The sequence below is a fragment of the Pteropus medius genome, unplaced genomic scaffold (assembly GCF_902729225.1).
Source record: "Pteropus medius unplaced genomic scaffold, Ma_sr-lr_union100, whole genome shotgun sequence".
Taxonomy (NCBI): Eukaryota; Metazoa; Chordata; class Mammalia; order Chiroptera; family Pteropodidae; genus Pteropus; species Pteropus medius.
The window spans coordinates 5,036,506-5,054,291 of record NW_024345600.1 but is presented as its reverse complement, the minus strand read 5'-3'; the positions used below and the strand labels follow the sequence as shown (position 1 = coordinate 5,054,291).

General features: G+C 39.2%; 1 protein-coding gene across 1 annotated transcript in view; it reads right to left on the bottom strand.

Annotated features, from left to right (window-relative positions):
- A2ML1 (alpha-2-macroglobulin like 1) overlaps positions 1 to 12,995 on the bottom strand; it is a 31,791-nt gene extending 18,796 nt beyond the window's left edge. Inside the window, exons 1-18 of the mRNA XM_039874320.1 lie at positions 12,931 to 12,995; positions 12,300 to 12,483; positions 11,755 to 11,917; positions 11,138 to 11,190; positions 9,938 to 9,958; positions 8,958 to 9,117; positions 8,598 to 8,682; positions 7,980 to 8,106; positions 7,397 to 7,511; positions 6,953 to 7,062; positions 5,770 to 5,937; positions 4,323 to 4,550; positions 2,667 to 2,727; positions 2,296 to 2,441; positions 1,664 to 1,813; positions 1,040 to 1,226; positions 349 to 353; positions 158 to 245 (exon numbers count right to left, since the gene is read on the bottom strand). Coding sequence (XP_039730254.1) covers positions 158 to 245; positions 349 to 353; positions 1,040 to 1,226; positions 1,664 to 1,813; positions 2,296 to 2,441; positions 2,667 to 2,727; positions 4,323 to 4,550; positions 5,770 to 5,937; positions 6,953 to 7,062; positions 7,397 to 7,511; positions 7,980 to 8,106; positions 8,598 to 8,682; positions 8,958 to 9,117; positions 9,938 to 9,958; positions 11,138 to 11,190; positions 11,755 to 11,917; positions 12,300 to 12,483; positions 12,931 to 12,995 — 2,116 coding nt within the window. The remainder of the gene's footprint in view (positions 1 to 157; positions 246 to 348; positions 354 to 1,039; positions 1,227 to 1,663; positions 1,814 to 2,295; positions 2,442 to 2,666; positions 2,728 to 4,322; positions 4,551 to 5,769; positions 5,938 to 6,952; positions 7,063 to 7,396; positions 7,512 to 7,979; positions 8,107 to 8,597; positions 8,683 to 8,957; positions 9,118 to 9,937; positions 9,959 to 11,137; positions 11,191 to 11,754; positions 11,918 to 12,299; positions 12,484 to 12,930) is intronic.
- Positions 12,996 to 17,786: the final 4,791 nt, after the last annotated feature.

Here is a 17,786-nt window from a genome sequence, read left to right as displayed (position 1 = left end):
TCCTTGAGAAACTGCCTGCATCTATGACCCACAACCTATTCTCATTCTGAAGCTAGAGGCTCAAGGCAAGAACAGGAAGCCAAGAGGGAGCTTTCAGAGATCCTTAATTCTAAATTGATCGGTGACTCCACAAGCCACAGAGGTAGCTTACCTCCACTCATCACAGCACTGTATTTTAAAGACTGGTGACTGCAGTCTACTGGCTTCTTGATTTTGGCATTGGACAGTATTTTCAGGCCCATGTCCTGATCCGTACCAAAGAGAGGAGAGAAAATGTTAAGTCCCCTCTCTTACTACAAGGGTTACTGCCTAGGAATTCCACCCTCAAAAGGTTGAACCAAGATATACTTTTCCTATTAATGGTGAGACTAGTGGCTGTCACCCAATAGTCAGCCACCAAGATTGGTTTACTTCTGTTCCAGTGTGAAAGGCTTTCAATTAAACTTATTTCATTATTAAATATGTTTAATGCTTCTTTCCAATATTAGTCACTGTGTCTTGATTATGTGATTTAGACTCTAAACTTTCTGAGGCCAAGGACCATATCAGCTCAATCAATTCAACAAAAATACACTGAGTAGTATGAAGAATCAGGCATTAGAGAAAATACAAAGATGAGCAAGACATGGTTCCTGACCTCCTGGTCAGACTTGGGTCACAGCATCTCAAACTTTTGCTCATAAAATAGGTGCAATATTTTTTACAGTAATGATAAGAGACTGCTGGCCTACCTTTTCTCGTTTCTTTTCTTGACTGATCCCATGGAAATCAATATTTGGGTATCACGCAGAGGGGAAGGCTAGGTATACATATAGCCTCTCACAGTGGTTCCTCTTCCAATGCAACTGGGCATTTTCTTCATGTATTACAACCAAGAGAAGCTACCTTTCCTATCAGGAGTTTCTTTCAAGAATTTTATCCCTGTCAGTGCCCATGTGCCTCTCTCTGCCTTTTGAGATATGGACTTTTCTCCCCCCACCCCCTTCCCACTATCATTGTTTCTATAAGGAAAGAAAAAAAGTTGAGGGGTAAGAACCACCTGAAAACCTGTCTATGCCTTTCGAGAACCAAGGCCTCCACATCATTGAATGCATGCTCCAACGTTCTTCAGGCACTGGAACAAAGAGGGGTTGAGGGAGGTCCCCAGGGCCAGACACTGGACACTCATCATATTCAGCCACCTGATAGGGGTAGTGACCATACCAGAATGGGAACATCCCATATACCTGAGATAAAAGGGGGAAAAGAAATAAAATATTGACACAGGGAAATCAGTTAAGAAAGTTCTCACAGATTTTGGTTCCATAGCTCACTACTCCTGAATTATTTCTCTTCATTACTCCAAAATCCTTCCTATATTTATTTCATCACAACCCCTTTTATACTTTTTAAATTTTAACCTTTTTCTCACCTTTTGTTCATAATCCGTCACCCTTACCTCTATGCCATCTTCTTTCCTTATCTTTATAGCCATATTAACCATGCCCTTCTCATACCATCATTTCCACCTTTATTTCACACCCACTTTTCTACCACCTTATTGTGGTGCACTGTTTTCCTAAGACTTTCTTTCCCACTCCCTGAGATTCATTCTTTATTCTATTGCAGTCTAATTGTCTTCTCTGCCAACTCCCTCTTCCTACCCCATTAGCAGACTACTCACAGAGCGGTTGCTCAGCTCTCTCTCTGGCCTAAGTAGTAAGACACTCTCATCCACAGCCCGGACTGCACACAAGGACCCAGGAGCTGCCTGCAGCTTTAGCTCCACATCTGCTCCTGGGAGCTGCTTGGAAGGTGAGAAGCCAAGGGAAACCTGGGGAAGGAAAAAATATAACTTGGGGATCAGGTAAGCCTGGAGAGGAGAAGAAGAAACTATAATTTAGATCATCCATCAACATGCTTCAACTATGGTACCCAGCCCACTCTTTCACTTTCATACTGATTTTCTTTTGTGAAGTCTAGCCCTTGAGAACCAGTGTCTTACAGCAGAATCGAGAAAAGTGAGCAGCACAGTAGAATGATATAGAATGTTTAAAAGACAAAAAGTAGAAAAAAAAGAGAACATGTGGAATAGCTATATTTAGAGTAACTATATGTGTGATGTCGCAGCATGACTTTTTAAAAACAAGCAGGAGAGAGCTAGATGTCAACAAAACATACTAAAGGTATAAATGATATTGACATCTAACTTCAATATTATCTTATTTCCCAGTCCCTGCCTTATCTCCAACTTCAGCATACACAAGGTCTCTCTCTATGCCCAGATCTTTTCTTCACCCTCAAGTGCCATTTTACCTGATTATCAAAGCACATCTCTACTGAGAATCGAATTTTGTCAGCTATAACACTTCCACTGGGAAAAATGGCATAGATCACCAGGGAAGGGTCAGGGGCCAGTCTGGAATTGAAGATCAATGAGAGAGAGAAGGAGCCTTTCAGTCCTAAAAGAGAAGAGCGGGTGGGGTGGATATACAGGGATGAGAGTGCAGCACCTACCGACGACATCCAACCATATGTTTGCACTTTTCACTGGGCCAGCCACAGGCTTCATGGTGCAAGTTCTCATTTTCCTACTTTTCTACAGTTATTGTTACTTCTATGTATAAAAATTGTTTCCTGGAAGTTTAAAATACCATTTCTCTTCCAAAAGAAGCATGTACACTCACCTTTCTTCTTAGAGTCCAGGTGTTTCTGGCCTTCCATCTCCAAACTTCCTTTCCCTATTAACTAAAGAAGAGAAAAAAAAAAATCAACAGCACAGATGTTATGGGAATCTAGCCTTGATCCTACTTCCGGAGCACCCCTGCATCTCTCCATAAGCAGAGGCTCTTTCCATAGTCCCAGAGTCTGGCTCAATACTTCACGGAGCATTGTTTAGCTTCTCAAACATTGTATGCTGCCAACAGTCCTGACGACACTCCCATTGGAGGTCTGCCTGAGAACCACCAGGGTCAGTGAAAGGAGACAAATGCCATAATTGCCTCAAGGCGAGATAGAAGAGAAACCATTCTTCACAGAACATGACTGCCCACCATTTCTTGAAATCTCCAGGGCTTTATTCTCTTATAATACTTTCAACATAAATTTAGCTAAAGTCCATCCTCATAACTTTTTTTTTTTTATTAGCACTCAATTCAAAATTCAATCAAAATAAGTGCACCTTAAACTGCCTTGAGCCCTTCTGACATTTGACTCTCTGGAGGAGAAATCATCTTTTCTAACTCTCCCTGTTCATTCTCACTTGAAAGTGCGATTGTTTCTAAGCAGGCTGTCATCCCCGATGCCAGTCAAGGGCTCTATGATTGGTTCCTCAGATAACCATCCTACACCTGAGCAACCCCAACTCCACTTTTCTTTCAGGTCTCCCCACACCTCTGTCCTGAAGACAGTACCCGTATTATCACCCTGAGTTGTTATTTTCCACCTACTCCTCCTCATTCTGTTGTGTCAGGATGATTGTTTTAGCCTGATGAAGACACTGGAATGATTCAGTGGGGAGAAAGTCTTTTTGAGACTTTGAGAGAATGGTAAGGGAATGAAGAGACTCTGGACCATCAAACCTGAGGTTTACACGAGTCTAATGCCTCACTATCACCAGGGTGACCAATAAAGCTGCTTATCGTTATACATTTCTTTCAGGCTATAAGTTGTAGTTTTATTTCTATAACAAGGCTGCTATCGATGTTAAGTTTAAACCTATATCATCTATTTAAAAATATTGACTAATAAAACACAGAATGAAATTTATTCTGAGTCCCATCCTTTACTCATCCTCCCTCCCACCCACCCATCCAGCTCTTTTTCATCCCTGGCCAGTAACATTTTCCTGTTAATTCCTCGTTTTATTTCCCCACACAATTTTCCTGGGTTCCTGCTCAAAATCTCTTTATTCCTTATTTTCCCCATCCTTTCCACCTACACTGTACAATACTGTAGCCACTTGCTGGCCACATGTGACTACTGAGCCTTTGAAATGTGGCTAGTTCAAACTCCTTTAAATATAACAAAATACATATTTTGAGTTTCAAAGAATTGCATCTCAGCTAAAACAAAGAATGTAAAGTATCTATTAATAATTTTTATATTAACGTCATGTTGAAATGATCGTGTTGGATGCATTGGATTAAAATAAAATGTATTTAAAAAATTAGTTTCACCTGTTCTTTCAATTTTTTTTAAAGTGGCTCCTAAAATTTTTTAAATTACTGACATGGCTTGAATCTCTCTCCATCTGGACAGTCTAGCCTCTCCCCACCGTCCTCTCTCCCCCATTCCCTTTCCTTCCCGACACACTTTCACCAATCCTCATTTCCCAATCTCACATAATAGGAGAAAACGATTTCCTGATCAGGGTTTGCATCAGTTGGATCAATGTAATAATCCACCAGCACTTCCTGGGGCTGCCCACATTCCAAGATGCCATTTAGCCGCTGGATGCCAACAAAGCTGAGAGTTGTATTGTAGAAGGGTTGCAGGTGCAGGTAGGCATTTTGGTAGTATCGAGGCACCTGTTCTGGATTATATACCAGATCTTCCATTTGGAACCTGCCCTGAGAAAAAGAGGGGAGAGAAAAAGCTCTTTTAGCGTATACCCCAACCATATTAACTCCATGGACTTGTTATGATTTTCAGATATATCTCTCTCAAATCTTCAGTGCCGAAGAATGGCATGTAGATATTTCACTAGAGATCCAGCCAAGGATGTTTGGTTAGGGAGTGAAATAAAGGCTGAATTATAGTTGTCAAGTATTGGGAAACTGTGGTTGAGTGTGCACACCTTCACAGACTGATGCCTAGGGAATAGATAAGTATGACTAAGATTATATAGAAATTAAAAAATATATCTAAGAGACAAGAAAACTAAGCATAAAGGATAATAAGACTGAAATCATTATTTCTAAATAGACTGATCAAGTGATGTCTAAAGAAAGTTAAATTAGCCACAAGGCAAATAGCCTATGTAGCTGAATGATTGCATTAATGGCTCCAATTCTTTTTCCTTTCCTGCACCAACCTCCTTTACCATGTATACTTAGTACTCTTTTAGTCTAACTGTGGGCCCATCATATGACTCTGTTGTTGGAAATGAGATGTCAGCATGTGAGAGATGAGCAGAAGCTTGGAAAAGCCCGTGTGTTTGCTTTTGCTCTCGTACCTCATCATTGCCGTGAGAATACATATACTTGGTTAGCCTGCTGGAGCATGAGACATGGGGAGCACCAGCCTACAGTGATGCACAAACATATGAGGAAGTCCGAGATCAGCCAAGCTGTCTCTCTGACTACTCCAGATGCATGAGCAATAAATGTTTTCTGTCGTGTCATATTAAAGTTTTGTAGTTGTTTGTTAAGCAGAATTGTGTAACAGTTGATAACTGATACAAGCAGGCTTCCTTGTCAGTATTCAAAATCTAGATTTCTCTTCTTTGCCATATTTATGAGTATGGGGTTAGGGTATGGGGACAGGAGGAAGACGACTTTGGACCATTTTTTCCTCCCTATGCTGATTTCAAATTAGGATTAGATAGAGATAGAAATAAGTTATAAGACGAATTAGTAGAGAGCAATTTTGATCTGAAGAGTCATTTATTTAATTGATATTAAAAGTAAATTAGATCTAAGAAAAAGTTTTGCCAGTTGGACAGCAGAACTGGTAAGTGAGAGAGATGGAATTACAAATGAGAGCAGAAGGGAGAAAAAAATATATTTTTTGAAGTTTTCCTTTACAGAAGACTTCCTTGCTGGAAAGCCGGTCGTCCCCTGTGCTTACCTCCAGAGAAATGTCTGTCCCATTCCAATTAACCGTATCCAACTTGAAGGGAGCGAGACCATCATTGTCAGTAACTAGGGTATGGTTGAAGGTTCCGATTATGCCATAAATCACCAGAAACACTGCTTTATTCTTGAGTAGAGAGCCATCATGGCCCCTAACTCTTATCTGAGGGGTGAAGGTCATTAGAGTTAGGTTTGGAGTAGATTCGAGTATGAGGTAAAGTGACATGATAACAGAAACTCTGAGACTACCTTTCAGGAAAGAGTCCAGAAAAAGTAAATGTGAATCAAGGGTTGTAAACTAGCATCTATGAGGAACTGAGAAACAAACAGAAGTAGCTTAGCCTGGAGCAGAAGTATATTTGCAGTGTAGCTAATAAAACTTTAGGGCCTTTCAAGGCTCTGTAAAGTATTTGCTTTCATTTTCTTAAAAGGAATCCTCTTCCACTCTCCAATCCTTAGGCTCTATGAAAATCTGGATCCACTGTTGGTCTAGAGAAAAGGTGACTAAGGACTAAATGGATCTAAAGATGTACAACATTATTTGTATTGATCAGCTATCTGAGAAGTGAGGAAAGATAAGCTGGAAAGAGGGGTAGATTGTTAGATATTAGAAAGAAGACACCAACAAAGGAAATTTTTAAATCTCTAAAATACAGAAAATGCTTAAAGAGCTTTTAGTGGCTCTCTGTCAAGGAAAGTTTAATGTTAACTTCGCCTAGCTGAAGGAGTCCATACTGGATGATTTCTCCAGATACCTTACAGTTCTAAAATGCTAAGATTTGAACATTGGAATATGAGCCCCTGGCATTAAAAAGGGCACTGAAGTCACATTAATATTCGGGGTACAGCTCATGTGGGATTAAAGGCAACACAGCCTAAGGAGTTAAGAGAATACATTCTGGATGCAGGTTGCCTGGGTTTTATCAAGGTTACTACTTACTAGTTATATAACCTTGGAAAAAATCATTTAATCTCTCTGTGCCTCATTCTCTTCATCTATAAAATGGGGCGAATAATAGTGTCTATCTCATAGGATTATTGTAAAGATTAAATAAATGGATACATTCAGAGTACTTTGAACAATGCCAAGTCAGTTTTATTATTATATATCTACAAGGAAGAGATAACAGTAGATGGTTAAGCATTTTTTGTCTGTGCAGAAATAAGTTTCAACATACCTTCCCACTGAAGGGGAAATTGGGATAATAATAATTATTGGTGTCTTCAAAGGTTATTGATCCTATTTGTGAAGAAATGTGGATATCTTGAGTGGTGTTGGCCTCCACTCCTGCAGAGGGAAACCAGATGTATGATCATCTTAATGCCTGATATCCTCATCTTTATGTTGAACATAAAATCCCTGAAAGGGTGATGCCCCTGGAAGGATAAAGTTGAATATATTTCTGGCCAAAGATCCAAACCAATTCCTCCTCCCAAAACATGGGGGGAAATACATAGTGGATGGTAGATTGGAATCTGACATTTCCCTTTAAATGTGAACTATGAGCAAAGTTACTCCCAAACACTAATGAGGGTAGGTCTTGAATCTCCTGCCTAGGTGTGTCCTTGGACAGCTCTTTTTCTTCCTTTTCTCTTAATAAGCCAAGAAGTATCCCACTTACTTGTCCCTTCCTCCACCACAGTAGCCACAAGATTGATGCTGTGGCTGTACATATAACCAGGGAGGCTGAAGGTGGACATGTCCACAGACGCTGAGAAGCATCCTGCTTTGTCAGTCTATTGAGGCAATCAGAGAAAGAGAGACAGGAAGAGAGAATAAATAACCTAATCTGTACTTCCACTTCATAATGTACTGTAGAAATAAATTATTCCTTATCTCCATACTTCATTTTCTACACTTTTAAGACAGAAAAACTCTCCTATAACATAGAGTATACACCTACACATACATAATCATGAAATGACTTTGTAGCTCCGAGATATAAGAAGGGGAAAAGAACCAACTGTAGAACAGGAAAATTATCTCTCTCAAGGGTTTCAGTTAATTTCTTGATGACAAGGCAGATTCTAAAACACTTTATCTGTTTAGGATAAAGAAGACTGCTTTGTTCCTTGGAACTGGGATAATAATCATGTGAAACGCTTTCTACTTTGGGCTTTCTACCACTTTTCTATGTAGGTGCTTACTTACTTGTTCTTTAGGACACGTGAATAAGGTTCCTTTTCTATATCCCATTTACTCACTTGTCCAGAGAGGTTCCTGCATTTGTCAGGTAGCTGTTCCCCTTCTGTCTCTCGAAACCAGTACGTATGTGCCTTTTGACATACTGATACCTGCACTGCCCCTAGCACGGGCTTTCCATAGGTGTACCTAACCCAGAAAAGCATGAGGAGTCAGAGTTGGGAAATTCCACTTAAGATCCAACCTTCCTTCCCCCAACACCACTTTTCCTTCTTTCCTGCACTCCAATCTCTGCGGGGGCTCGGACAGTCCTACCCTTTTCCAGCTCTTGTTCCCTTCCCTGATTTACTCAGTCTTAGAGTATTGCCATTACACAATAAGGACCATCTAAAGGACAGTGTAGTGTCTCTCTTTTCTCTTACTCCTATTTCTCCATGGGATTCAATATTGTGTTCGGCACAAAGTAGACACTAAATCGATAATGCTGACTGAGTGAGCAGTGGGAAATAAGAGCAGAAACGCAATTAGGAAACATGTTCTTAGAGAAGTCATGAGTCTGAACTACACAAAATATCCCCAGTTTTAACCACTACTCCCATAATTCCTCTCCCCATAACACTCCCTCATTATACCTCTCAATATAGCTTTAATCTCCACCAGATCCAGACCTTTATTCTTACCTACAACAAATTTTTACTAAGAAAGATTCCTCCGCCGTTGATAATTGCTTGGGCTCTACCACTTCCACTTTGAACTTAGGCAGCACTAGAGAGAATGGAAAGACAAATAGAAAAGGAATTGGAAGAGAACTTGACCACCGAGGTAGTGAATAGTGAGGTATAAAAACAGTGATAATTAAATTAATTAATGAAATTAGGGGAGGACATTATTAAAGTCAAATGCTCCTGAAGTTATTGAATGGTTTAGCACTGATTCAGAAATGAAAAGATACCTCTCCCCATAAGTAGGTTTACTTTACTTTTGCTGATTTCGAGACCAGATTATGCCCAACATTTGGACAGGCTAATTGCCCCACCTACCATATTCTTCCACATTGAAGGTGCCAAAGGTCTTGCCCTCAGCCACCGCCACTGTGTAGGTGCCCAGTGTCGCCTCTGGTGCCAATTGGAAGGATAGCTCTACAATGCCTTGCTCAGGCACCACTTCCAGCCATTGCGCAATCCTGTTGTTATTGGGATCCTGTGTCCGTTAAAAAGAAACTTCATGATGTGCCTGCCTGTCTGATCCCCACTCTGCACTTCAAAAAGCAGGTAAAGAAGCAAAAAGCAGGTAAAGAATCCCCCACCACCACCACACACACACACACACCATGGTCTATATCCTGGAAAAACAGCTCCCTGGGTTATTTATAATTTTCTTCATTACTGAGTGAAATAAATTTACCTATAGGTCCAGCCCCTATTTGGGAAGAAAAGTGTCCTTGTGATTTCAAATGAGCAGACTGAACCTCTAAGGTGTTATGATCAGTTTCAGAAAGTGGGCTTTAGATTGTTTATTCTTGGTCCCTTTTAAGGGACTACACTGAGGGGATTGATTGTAAGATACCTGAACCATAGGTAATTTAACAGAAAAATGGAGGGGATGCTGTGGAGAATTCGCCCTTCTAGCCACTTTCTTTTAACACTTCTCACAGGTATTCATGTCATATTCAACTGTCGAGTGTCTATGACAAGAGCTTATTACTGAAGACTAAAGAGGAGTACAGAACCCAGCCTGGTTGAATTGGCATGGCGCAGAAGAGTTACAGGAATCGGAGTGGGAGGGTTAGTTGCTGCAGAGGCTGCTGGCTTTACCTACAGAGGATTAGAAATGAGAGGATTGGGTGAGCAGAAGCAAGAGAACAGGCACGGCTCAGGTGGAACTCAGGGCACTCAGTGCTAGGGCAGTCTCAGGCTCTGGGCCAAGACCTCGGAGTTCTCTCTGGCTTCAAAGGTTAGCGCCAAACTCTCATTCCTCCATCTCCGCAAATGACAGAAAAGAAAAAGAAACTTCTACTTACCTGCAGTTCCACCATGGAATACTGAAAAGGAAAACCAGATAACGTGGGTTAAAGCTGGGTAAGCAGTAAGGATAGCCTTGCTGAAAGCAAGAAGTTCACAAAGGCATTTCCTTCTTTTTTTTTTGCTCTGGAATCAACAGTCTGTTAAGAAATAACTACTTGATATTAAACCAAACTTCGGATAAAGAAAGAATACAGGTGATAGGAAGGAGAAACTAAAAAGAATTCTAAACTAAAGGGGAAAAGCAGTGGTGGAGGAGGCTACCGATCGATAAGCTCATAGCCTCTCTGTACACAGGGAAAGGAAACAGAAGCTCTGAGAATGTGGAAATGGAAATAAAAATAATGCTTTCCCTATAATTATCTTTAAAAGCTTCATTTGAATAGATCAGGGTGTGACTGAAGGAGAAAGAAGGCAGCAGGGGGGTGTGAGAGCAAAATATTTCACGAACATGTAGAAATGACATAAGCCCTGAATTGAGATCAAACTTATAATAAGGCTTATGATTCTAGGGATCAAGTTGTTCAAGGAAAATTTAAGTATAACCAAATGTTATCATGTTTTTACCTTTGGCACTTTTTAAATGTTGCCTTTAGAGAGGTGTCTACTCTATAAATTGGCTTTTAAAATAGTGTCTACTTTATAAATTGGTATTTTTAAATGCGGCCTTAAGAGAGTTGTCTACTTTATAAATTACCTGGCCTTGTCTTAAAAAAATAGGTGGGGGTACATATTCTTATTTCTTCCTTTTGTTAGACACACTCCTGAATTATTTCTTAATCTTTGGATTGCAATGCCATTTGGTGTCATTGCTGGCAAGTCTTGAAGTTTGCAAAAACTCTTCTAAAACAACAGCGGATGTAACCATCTCTCAGGAACGTTAACCTCATTGACGTTCTCAGCTATGAAACCTGAGAACTAGACACCTCTGCTTGTTTTCGGTCAGAACTTACCTCCTCACATCCTTGGAAAGAATCTCTTCTTTTTTTTTTTTTTAGACCCCTGTGTCGAGGGCTGACTTTCAATAGATCGCAGCAAGGTACCTGCTACACACAAAACCCCGACCCAGAAGCAGGTCTTCTATGAATGGTTTAGCACCAGGCTCCCCGCAAACGTGCGGTAAGAATCTCTTCTTTTCCTTATTGTCTCTCAGTCTGCCCTACTCCTTTCTCTTTCTCTCTTCCCAACTGAATTCTCACCTTGTCATTCACCGGAACAAAGTCGCTGTTCAAGGTGACAATGCGGAAGTGCACTAGAAAGGAACAGGCATCATCAGCAAAGAAAACATTTCCCCTCTCAGCATCTTTCTTCCACCCTATTTTCTTACACATACTTCTGAGTCAGCAAAACCCGATCAGGTTTTACTTAAAAAAAAAAAAAAAAAGAACTTAATCTGAGAGAGAGATAAAGCCCCTAAGTGGTTTTTCTTCATGGCTCCTGACAGAACCCTCAGGATGGATGCCCCTCTAAGTAAGAAGGAGCAAATACAAATAACAGGAGCTCAAACCAAATGCATATTTGTATATTTCATATACAAGCAGCTTGCTGGAGGACCCAGCAATCCAATTACACTCGCCAAATTCCATTCCAAGAGAAACGTGTATTTCTGTTTTAGATAAGCACTCACGGTAGTAGCAACTCCCCCCACTACTCTTTTGCTTGTGGAACACAGCATATATTCATTCAAAACCCATCACACTTCATCCGTCCAGACCTTCCTCTCCTCTGCATTTACTATTCCACAAATCTACTACCACACCAAAAAGGCCCTCTTTACAAATGTGTGCAGCCATTTCCCTAATCTTTTGTCTCTTACCTCTCTGCCCTGGGTTGTAGATAGGTTTGTCAGTTTGTACAAAGATGCCATTTCCCTGTCTCTGAATTAGAACCATCTTGTTTTCTTCAAAGGTGATGTTATTTCCGGTTCCTGACACCCGAATTGTAGCCACCTCTTCTGTGCCACCTGCAGGAGGTGGTACCTGGCCAAAGAGGTTAGCTCTGGGGAGGAGTTGGAGATTGGGGGAACAGAATCTACTGGTCAAAACCCAAGAGCAGGAGAGTAAAAGGAAAGAACTAAATTAGTTGAGGGTAGCAACGGCAGAGCCATAGAACAAGCTGTCAGGAAGAAAAAGGGAAACAATAATCAGAGGTTAAAGTCAGGAACTAAAAGAAGAAATCCAAGGTCAAGGAAATTACTGATGAGTTATGGCCAGGAACCGAAGTTAGGATTAGGGGAGACAGATGTAAAGGACTTCACAAAAGTAAGATAACAGAAAACATACTTAAAGTTCGATTACAGTGAATACCTAGTGAGGATAATAGAAAAATAAGGGATTTGTGGGGAGCTAGGTCTGTGCTTACCAAAAATGAGATGCAATGGAAGTGCCTCTTCTTCAATCCACAATGTTCTAGCAACTTCTGGGTCTTGTCCTTGGTCTCCAGAGTAATAGTGAATATTATATCGTAGTACCCTGGGCTCAGATCCAAACAAATCTTCTGAGTAGAGGGAAAGTTAAGCTGGGCTGGTAATGTCACTAGATAATTTCTATTGAGAGAGCAAAAGGATTTCAGGACAATAATGAATCATCCATTCAATGAAAAACTAAGCCTTCTCAGCATATAGTAGTGAATGAAACCAAGCCCCTGCCTTTATGAACCCTATTTTCTACAAGGGAGAAGCTGACAAGTAACTAGCTATATGCATAGCCTTAAACCTTCCTTATGCCTCGAGTACCAAGGAGGAAATTAGTTCTATTACAGAAAATGGGGTATGAGGAGTCTACTGTATTTTCATATTATCTTTTTTTTAAAGCTTCCTCTTGGCCCTTAACCTTTCTCTCTGGATGAAGGAGAAATACAACCAAAGAAGGAAAAAAATGAAAAAAATAAAATAAAATAAACCCAAGGTTATCTCTGCTCCCCAATATTTATGTTTAAGAAAGATAGACAGAGAGGCCACTTGCCCTGAGTAACTCTGACATCAAGCACTTACGGAAGGAGATTTTCTGCAGTGGCTGGTGATAGAGCCAATATTCCTAGAAGGAGTTGAGCCCACATCTTTGTGGGTGAGACAGATTCTTCAGGATCAGGAACCAGAGATCAGCACTCTTCCTGTAGCGTATATATTACTTCCCCAGGTAGGGTGTGGAGCTACCACTGAAGTCCCAGCCAATTACCTATTGGGGCCTCAGGCTAACGTGGTAGACCAGGGTAGGGCTTTTGTTCCCTTCCCCAAATTAATGTCTCCCTGAAACGTTTATACTGGCTCAGCCAGTTCATCATACCTGTTTTGGAAAAAAGTCAGGGCTGAATATTCACAGTGGTGACACTCACAGAACAAATTTTGTACTCCACCCTTTTCTTCTGGTTTCATTCCAAATTCCCATCCCCATTTGATCTTTATATCTCTTTTTGTTATTTGGGATCACAGGTATGGGAACAGTATCTATAGAAAAGCAGAAAACCTCTATCTAATTGAGGATTTTTAAGAATTAATACTTCTCAGTATTGTGTGGAAATAGGGACATACTCCTTGAGAAACTATTTATGGACAACCTTTCTGAAGGTTATTTCTCAATGCACATCAAAAGTCTTTCAGATTTGCATATTCTTTGACCCAGCAACTTCTATGAAAATCTTTCTTATAGGAAAAGAGAGCACACACATATGCAAAAACTGTATCTACAGTGAGTTTCTTTATAGTGTTCTTTATAATGGCAAGACTTGAAGGCCACCTAGAGTGTAAATTAGTGAGAATACTTTCTACACCAACAACCAACCCAAATAAAACCAACTTAAGCAAAAAAGAGTTTTCAGTAAAGGGCGAATAAGACATGAAGAAATAACTGAAGGAACCAGAGAAACTCTGAAGACTTTATGTCCTGGAGTTAGAGACTTGATTCTGTCAAGACTCATTTCTCCTAGTCTTTCAGCTTCTTCGTACATGTGCTTTTGTCCATGCCATTCCCTTTGCCTTGATTCCCTTTTTCTTTCTCTACCTGGAGAATTTCTCGTTGTCTTTCAAATTCAGCTAGCATCTCCATGAAAGCATTTCTAACCCCCTTTATATTCTCCACTGCTCCAGAAAGAATTAATTCCTCTTCTGTGCTCCAAAACTTCAGCACCTGGTGAACTTGACCATAGCACTAGTCATCTTGTCTTGTCACTCTTTACTTACACCTCTCTTTTCCTCACCCATACCATGAAACTTCAGAATTAAGGTGTATCTATCTTCTCCCAGCCTAGGTACTCAGTATGAATACATAAATGAGGAGCAAAGGGCAAAGATTATTCCACATCCCATCCATCTCTTTATCACTCAGAAATAAATTCCCTCTAATCCCGATCGCCCAAACTTTCAATATGCCTTCCCTGTTTGGGGCTCTCGTTTGTTATGATTTAATGATTAGTGGCATCATTAATTATTCTTTCCTTCAGCTAACTTCACCTACTAAATGGAGAAGAATCCATTTTTTGTTGATTTATTTTTAAGAGAACATGACAAAATGCTTGTTGAAACACATTTTGCTGGGGCTCTGTCTCCAAGTTTCTGAATCCTTGGTCTGTGACGAGGCCTGAGAATTTGCATTTCGAACAAGTTCTCAGATGATGCTGATGCTACTGGGACCACTTTTGAGAACTGCTGCTATAAGGCTAGATCTAAGAATAGTTAACCAGAAAGCCTTCCTGGAGTTTAGAGCAAAGTTCTAATAATAAAGGTGCAGAATGTCAACCTCTCTTCTGCATTTTTCCCACCGATGTTCAATAGAAAGTGGTCATGAAATTGTTTTCTTTTCTCTCTTCATCCTCTGTCTTTTGCAGTCTGTTCCTCCCAGGACTTCTCTGAGCTTACTGTTAGCGATTTTAATTTGGTACTCTGCTACCAAGAGTAAAATGAAAATAGTAACCATATGGGGTAGAAGAAATAAGATGCCAACACTAATGAGTTCTCTGTGGAATGAATCCAGATGAACACTCCCTTGCGGGAAAGGAGTTTCTCAGAAAATATGAGGGGCTGCCTCTATGTTTTATTGTCTATAATTTTCTTTAAAATGTATCCATATAAGCAGTGATGCATAAGTAAAACAGTGAATGTTAAATTTAATTTACACCCTGGAATGGTTAGTTAGCATTCGAAGGCCCAGAATATAAGATTCATATCCACATTCATCTGGAAAGCTCTCCAGTGTGCACAAACTATACGAGCTGTGAGGGCAGGGACTCTGTTTTGCTAGTTATTGTATCTCCACATTTAATATAGTACCTGGCACCAAGAAAACTTTCAATCAGTCAATACTAGTGGGTACTTCTGGGATCATTATTGGATCTTCCATAAACATTCCTTCATAGCCTTGTTAGGAATACCCTGGCCTAGGGAACTTGTTTCTGCAGTTTAAAACAATCCCTCCACGTTTCCTCATTCCAATGACAAACACATGCAAAGACACACATATACATGCACATACCAAAGCTCTTAGTTAGGTATAGAACACTTTGTGGTTGTCTCTGGAGGCTCAGACTGATATGGACACAGGGAAAACCAGTACATCCAATTTAGGTTTTAGTCTACATCAAAAATATTTTAAGTAAATAATTTTGTTACAAATATATTCATAGTCTAGAGAAAGTTTATATGAAAACAAATGCCAATTTAGAGAAACATGAAACCCAAAACTTTGAGATATTCTGAACTATATTTCATTTTCTTTCTATTATTAATAACTACTTGTCTTTAAATACATGGTTCTATCCTATATTGACCCTTTCCTTTTCTACCTACCCTTCCCTGAGGTGCCCATGTAGGGTAGATATCAGGTAGCTTTTAACTGCTGATGGGGCCAGTCTTGCCTTTTAGAAATTTCAAACAATAATCTAAAAATAAATAAATAAATAAGCAAGCAAACAATTCCATTTACAATAACATTGAAACTGATAAAATACTTAAGAATTAATTTAACTAAGGATGTGAAAGATCCCATACACTGGAAAATATAAGAAGTTAATTTTTTTAAATCGAAGAAAACACAAATGGAGAAGTGTTTTTTAAAAATTGAAGAAAACACAAATAGAGAAGTGTTTTCATTGGGAAAGCTTTTTCTTGTCCATGGAACAGAGACTCAATATTGTCAAAAAGTCCATCATTCTATCCAAAGTGATCTATAAATTCAATGCATCCCTATCAAAAACGTCATTTTTCATAGAGATAGAAAAAAATCCTAAGATTCACATGGAATCACAAATGACTGAATAGCCAAAGCAATCCTGAGAATGAATAAAGCTGGAGTCATCACACTTCTTGATTTCAAATTATATTACAAAGCTGTAGTAATCAAAACAGTAGGAGACTGGCATAAAACCAGACACATAGACCAATAGAACAGAATTGAGAGCCCAGAAATAAACCCATGTTTATACAGTCAACTAATATTTGACAAGGGAGACAACAATAATCAATTGGGAGAAGGTAGTCTCTTTAAATGATGTTGGAAAAACTAATATCCATACGCAAAAAAAATGAAGTGTACTCACCACACACATACACACACACACACAAGTGATAACTATATGAGGTGATGGATGAGGTAACTGATCTTATTGTGGTAATCATTTCATAATATATACATACTTCATATCATTATGTTGTATACCTTAAACTAATGTAGTGTTTCACTAGTTAAGTATAATATTTATACTAATTTAGTCCAAAACTTTTCTATCAATTACATTTGTTGATCTAACTAATAGCTATTTTGAGTTAGAATCAGGAAACTTCTCCATTGCTCTCAATATGAATCAAACTGTATATTTTAAAAATAGCCTGAACATTCCCTGAGGTCCCCATGAATGTAATTTGCCCATAACACTGGCATACAGTAGAAGCTTAATTTTGGCAGGTCTTGTCTCTTCTTTCTCCCATCACTCTTTTCTGCTTTCTGTATAAGGGGAATTACTCAGCTCCAGTAAAACCAATTCTTCTGTAGGAGGCTAATTGATCTTCCATTGGGAGTTGTTTATTTCCCTTTACCACTCTGTCAGATGAGCCCGCCAATTATTTTTATCTCCTCTGATCCATTTTAAAATCCACTTAATGCAATTATCAGCCTGATAATCTGCCTGGAATTTGGTGGGAGAAAATATCCAGGATTTAATAATCTCCAAAATTTAAGCTGCATAAAACTCTATTCCTGGCATATTGTGTGGCACATACAGATAAAATAGTCATGTTTATGGTGATTCTATAAAAAAATTAGCTCACTTAGTTGTGTATCAGAATCCTGACTTGAGGATTTTAGCCTAAATAGACATCGTAATTTACTACGTGGAAGGATTCTTGAATATAGATCTTTATTGTGAACAATAGTATTTGTTTAGTATTTCTGGAGTAAGAATTATATCAATTATATATTAATTATATATGATCTTATTCTACTAGCTTATTATCTTATGCTATATACTATCTTAGGCATAAGTGTGTGTGTTTGCGTGTGTGTTTGTGTGAATAAGTTATTCAAGAGTACTCATAAAAATTTTCAATTCATCCACACCAAAAAATTTGTGATAATAAGCACACTTCAATACAGCTAAGGAAAAAACATTGTTCTGGTATGTTAGGAATTCTTTCTTTATGTTATTCCAGCTTTCCTGATCCTTTTTTATATATTTTATATTTGGTCCCAGACCATTCTACTCAAGGATGTTATCTTATCGTTTCCAGAGTATTTCTACTTTTTCACATACAGTCTTTGGTCTTCCATCTGCTAACATTTTCTCTGAATACTGTACTCTCCAAAAGCAACTAGCTGGCTTTACTTGGTAATCTCCTAGGAGATATCTTGGTACTATTTCCCA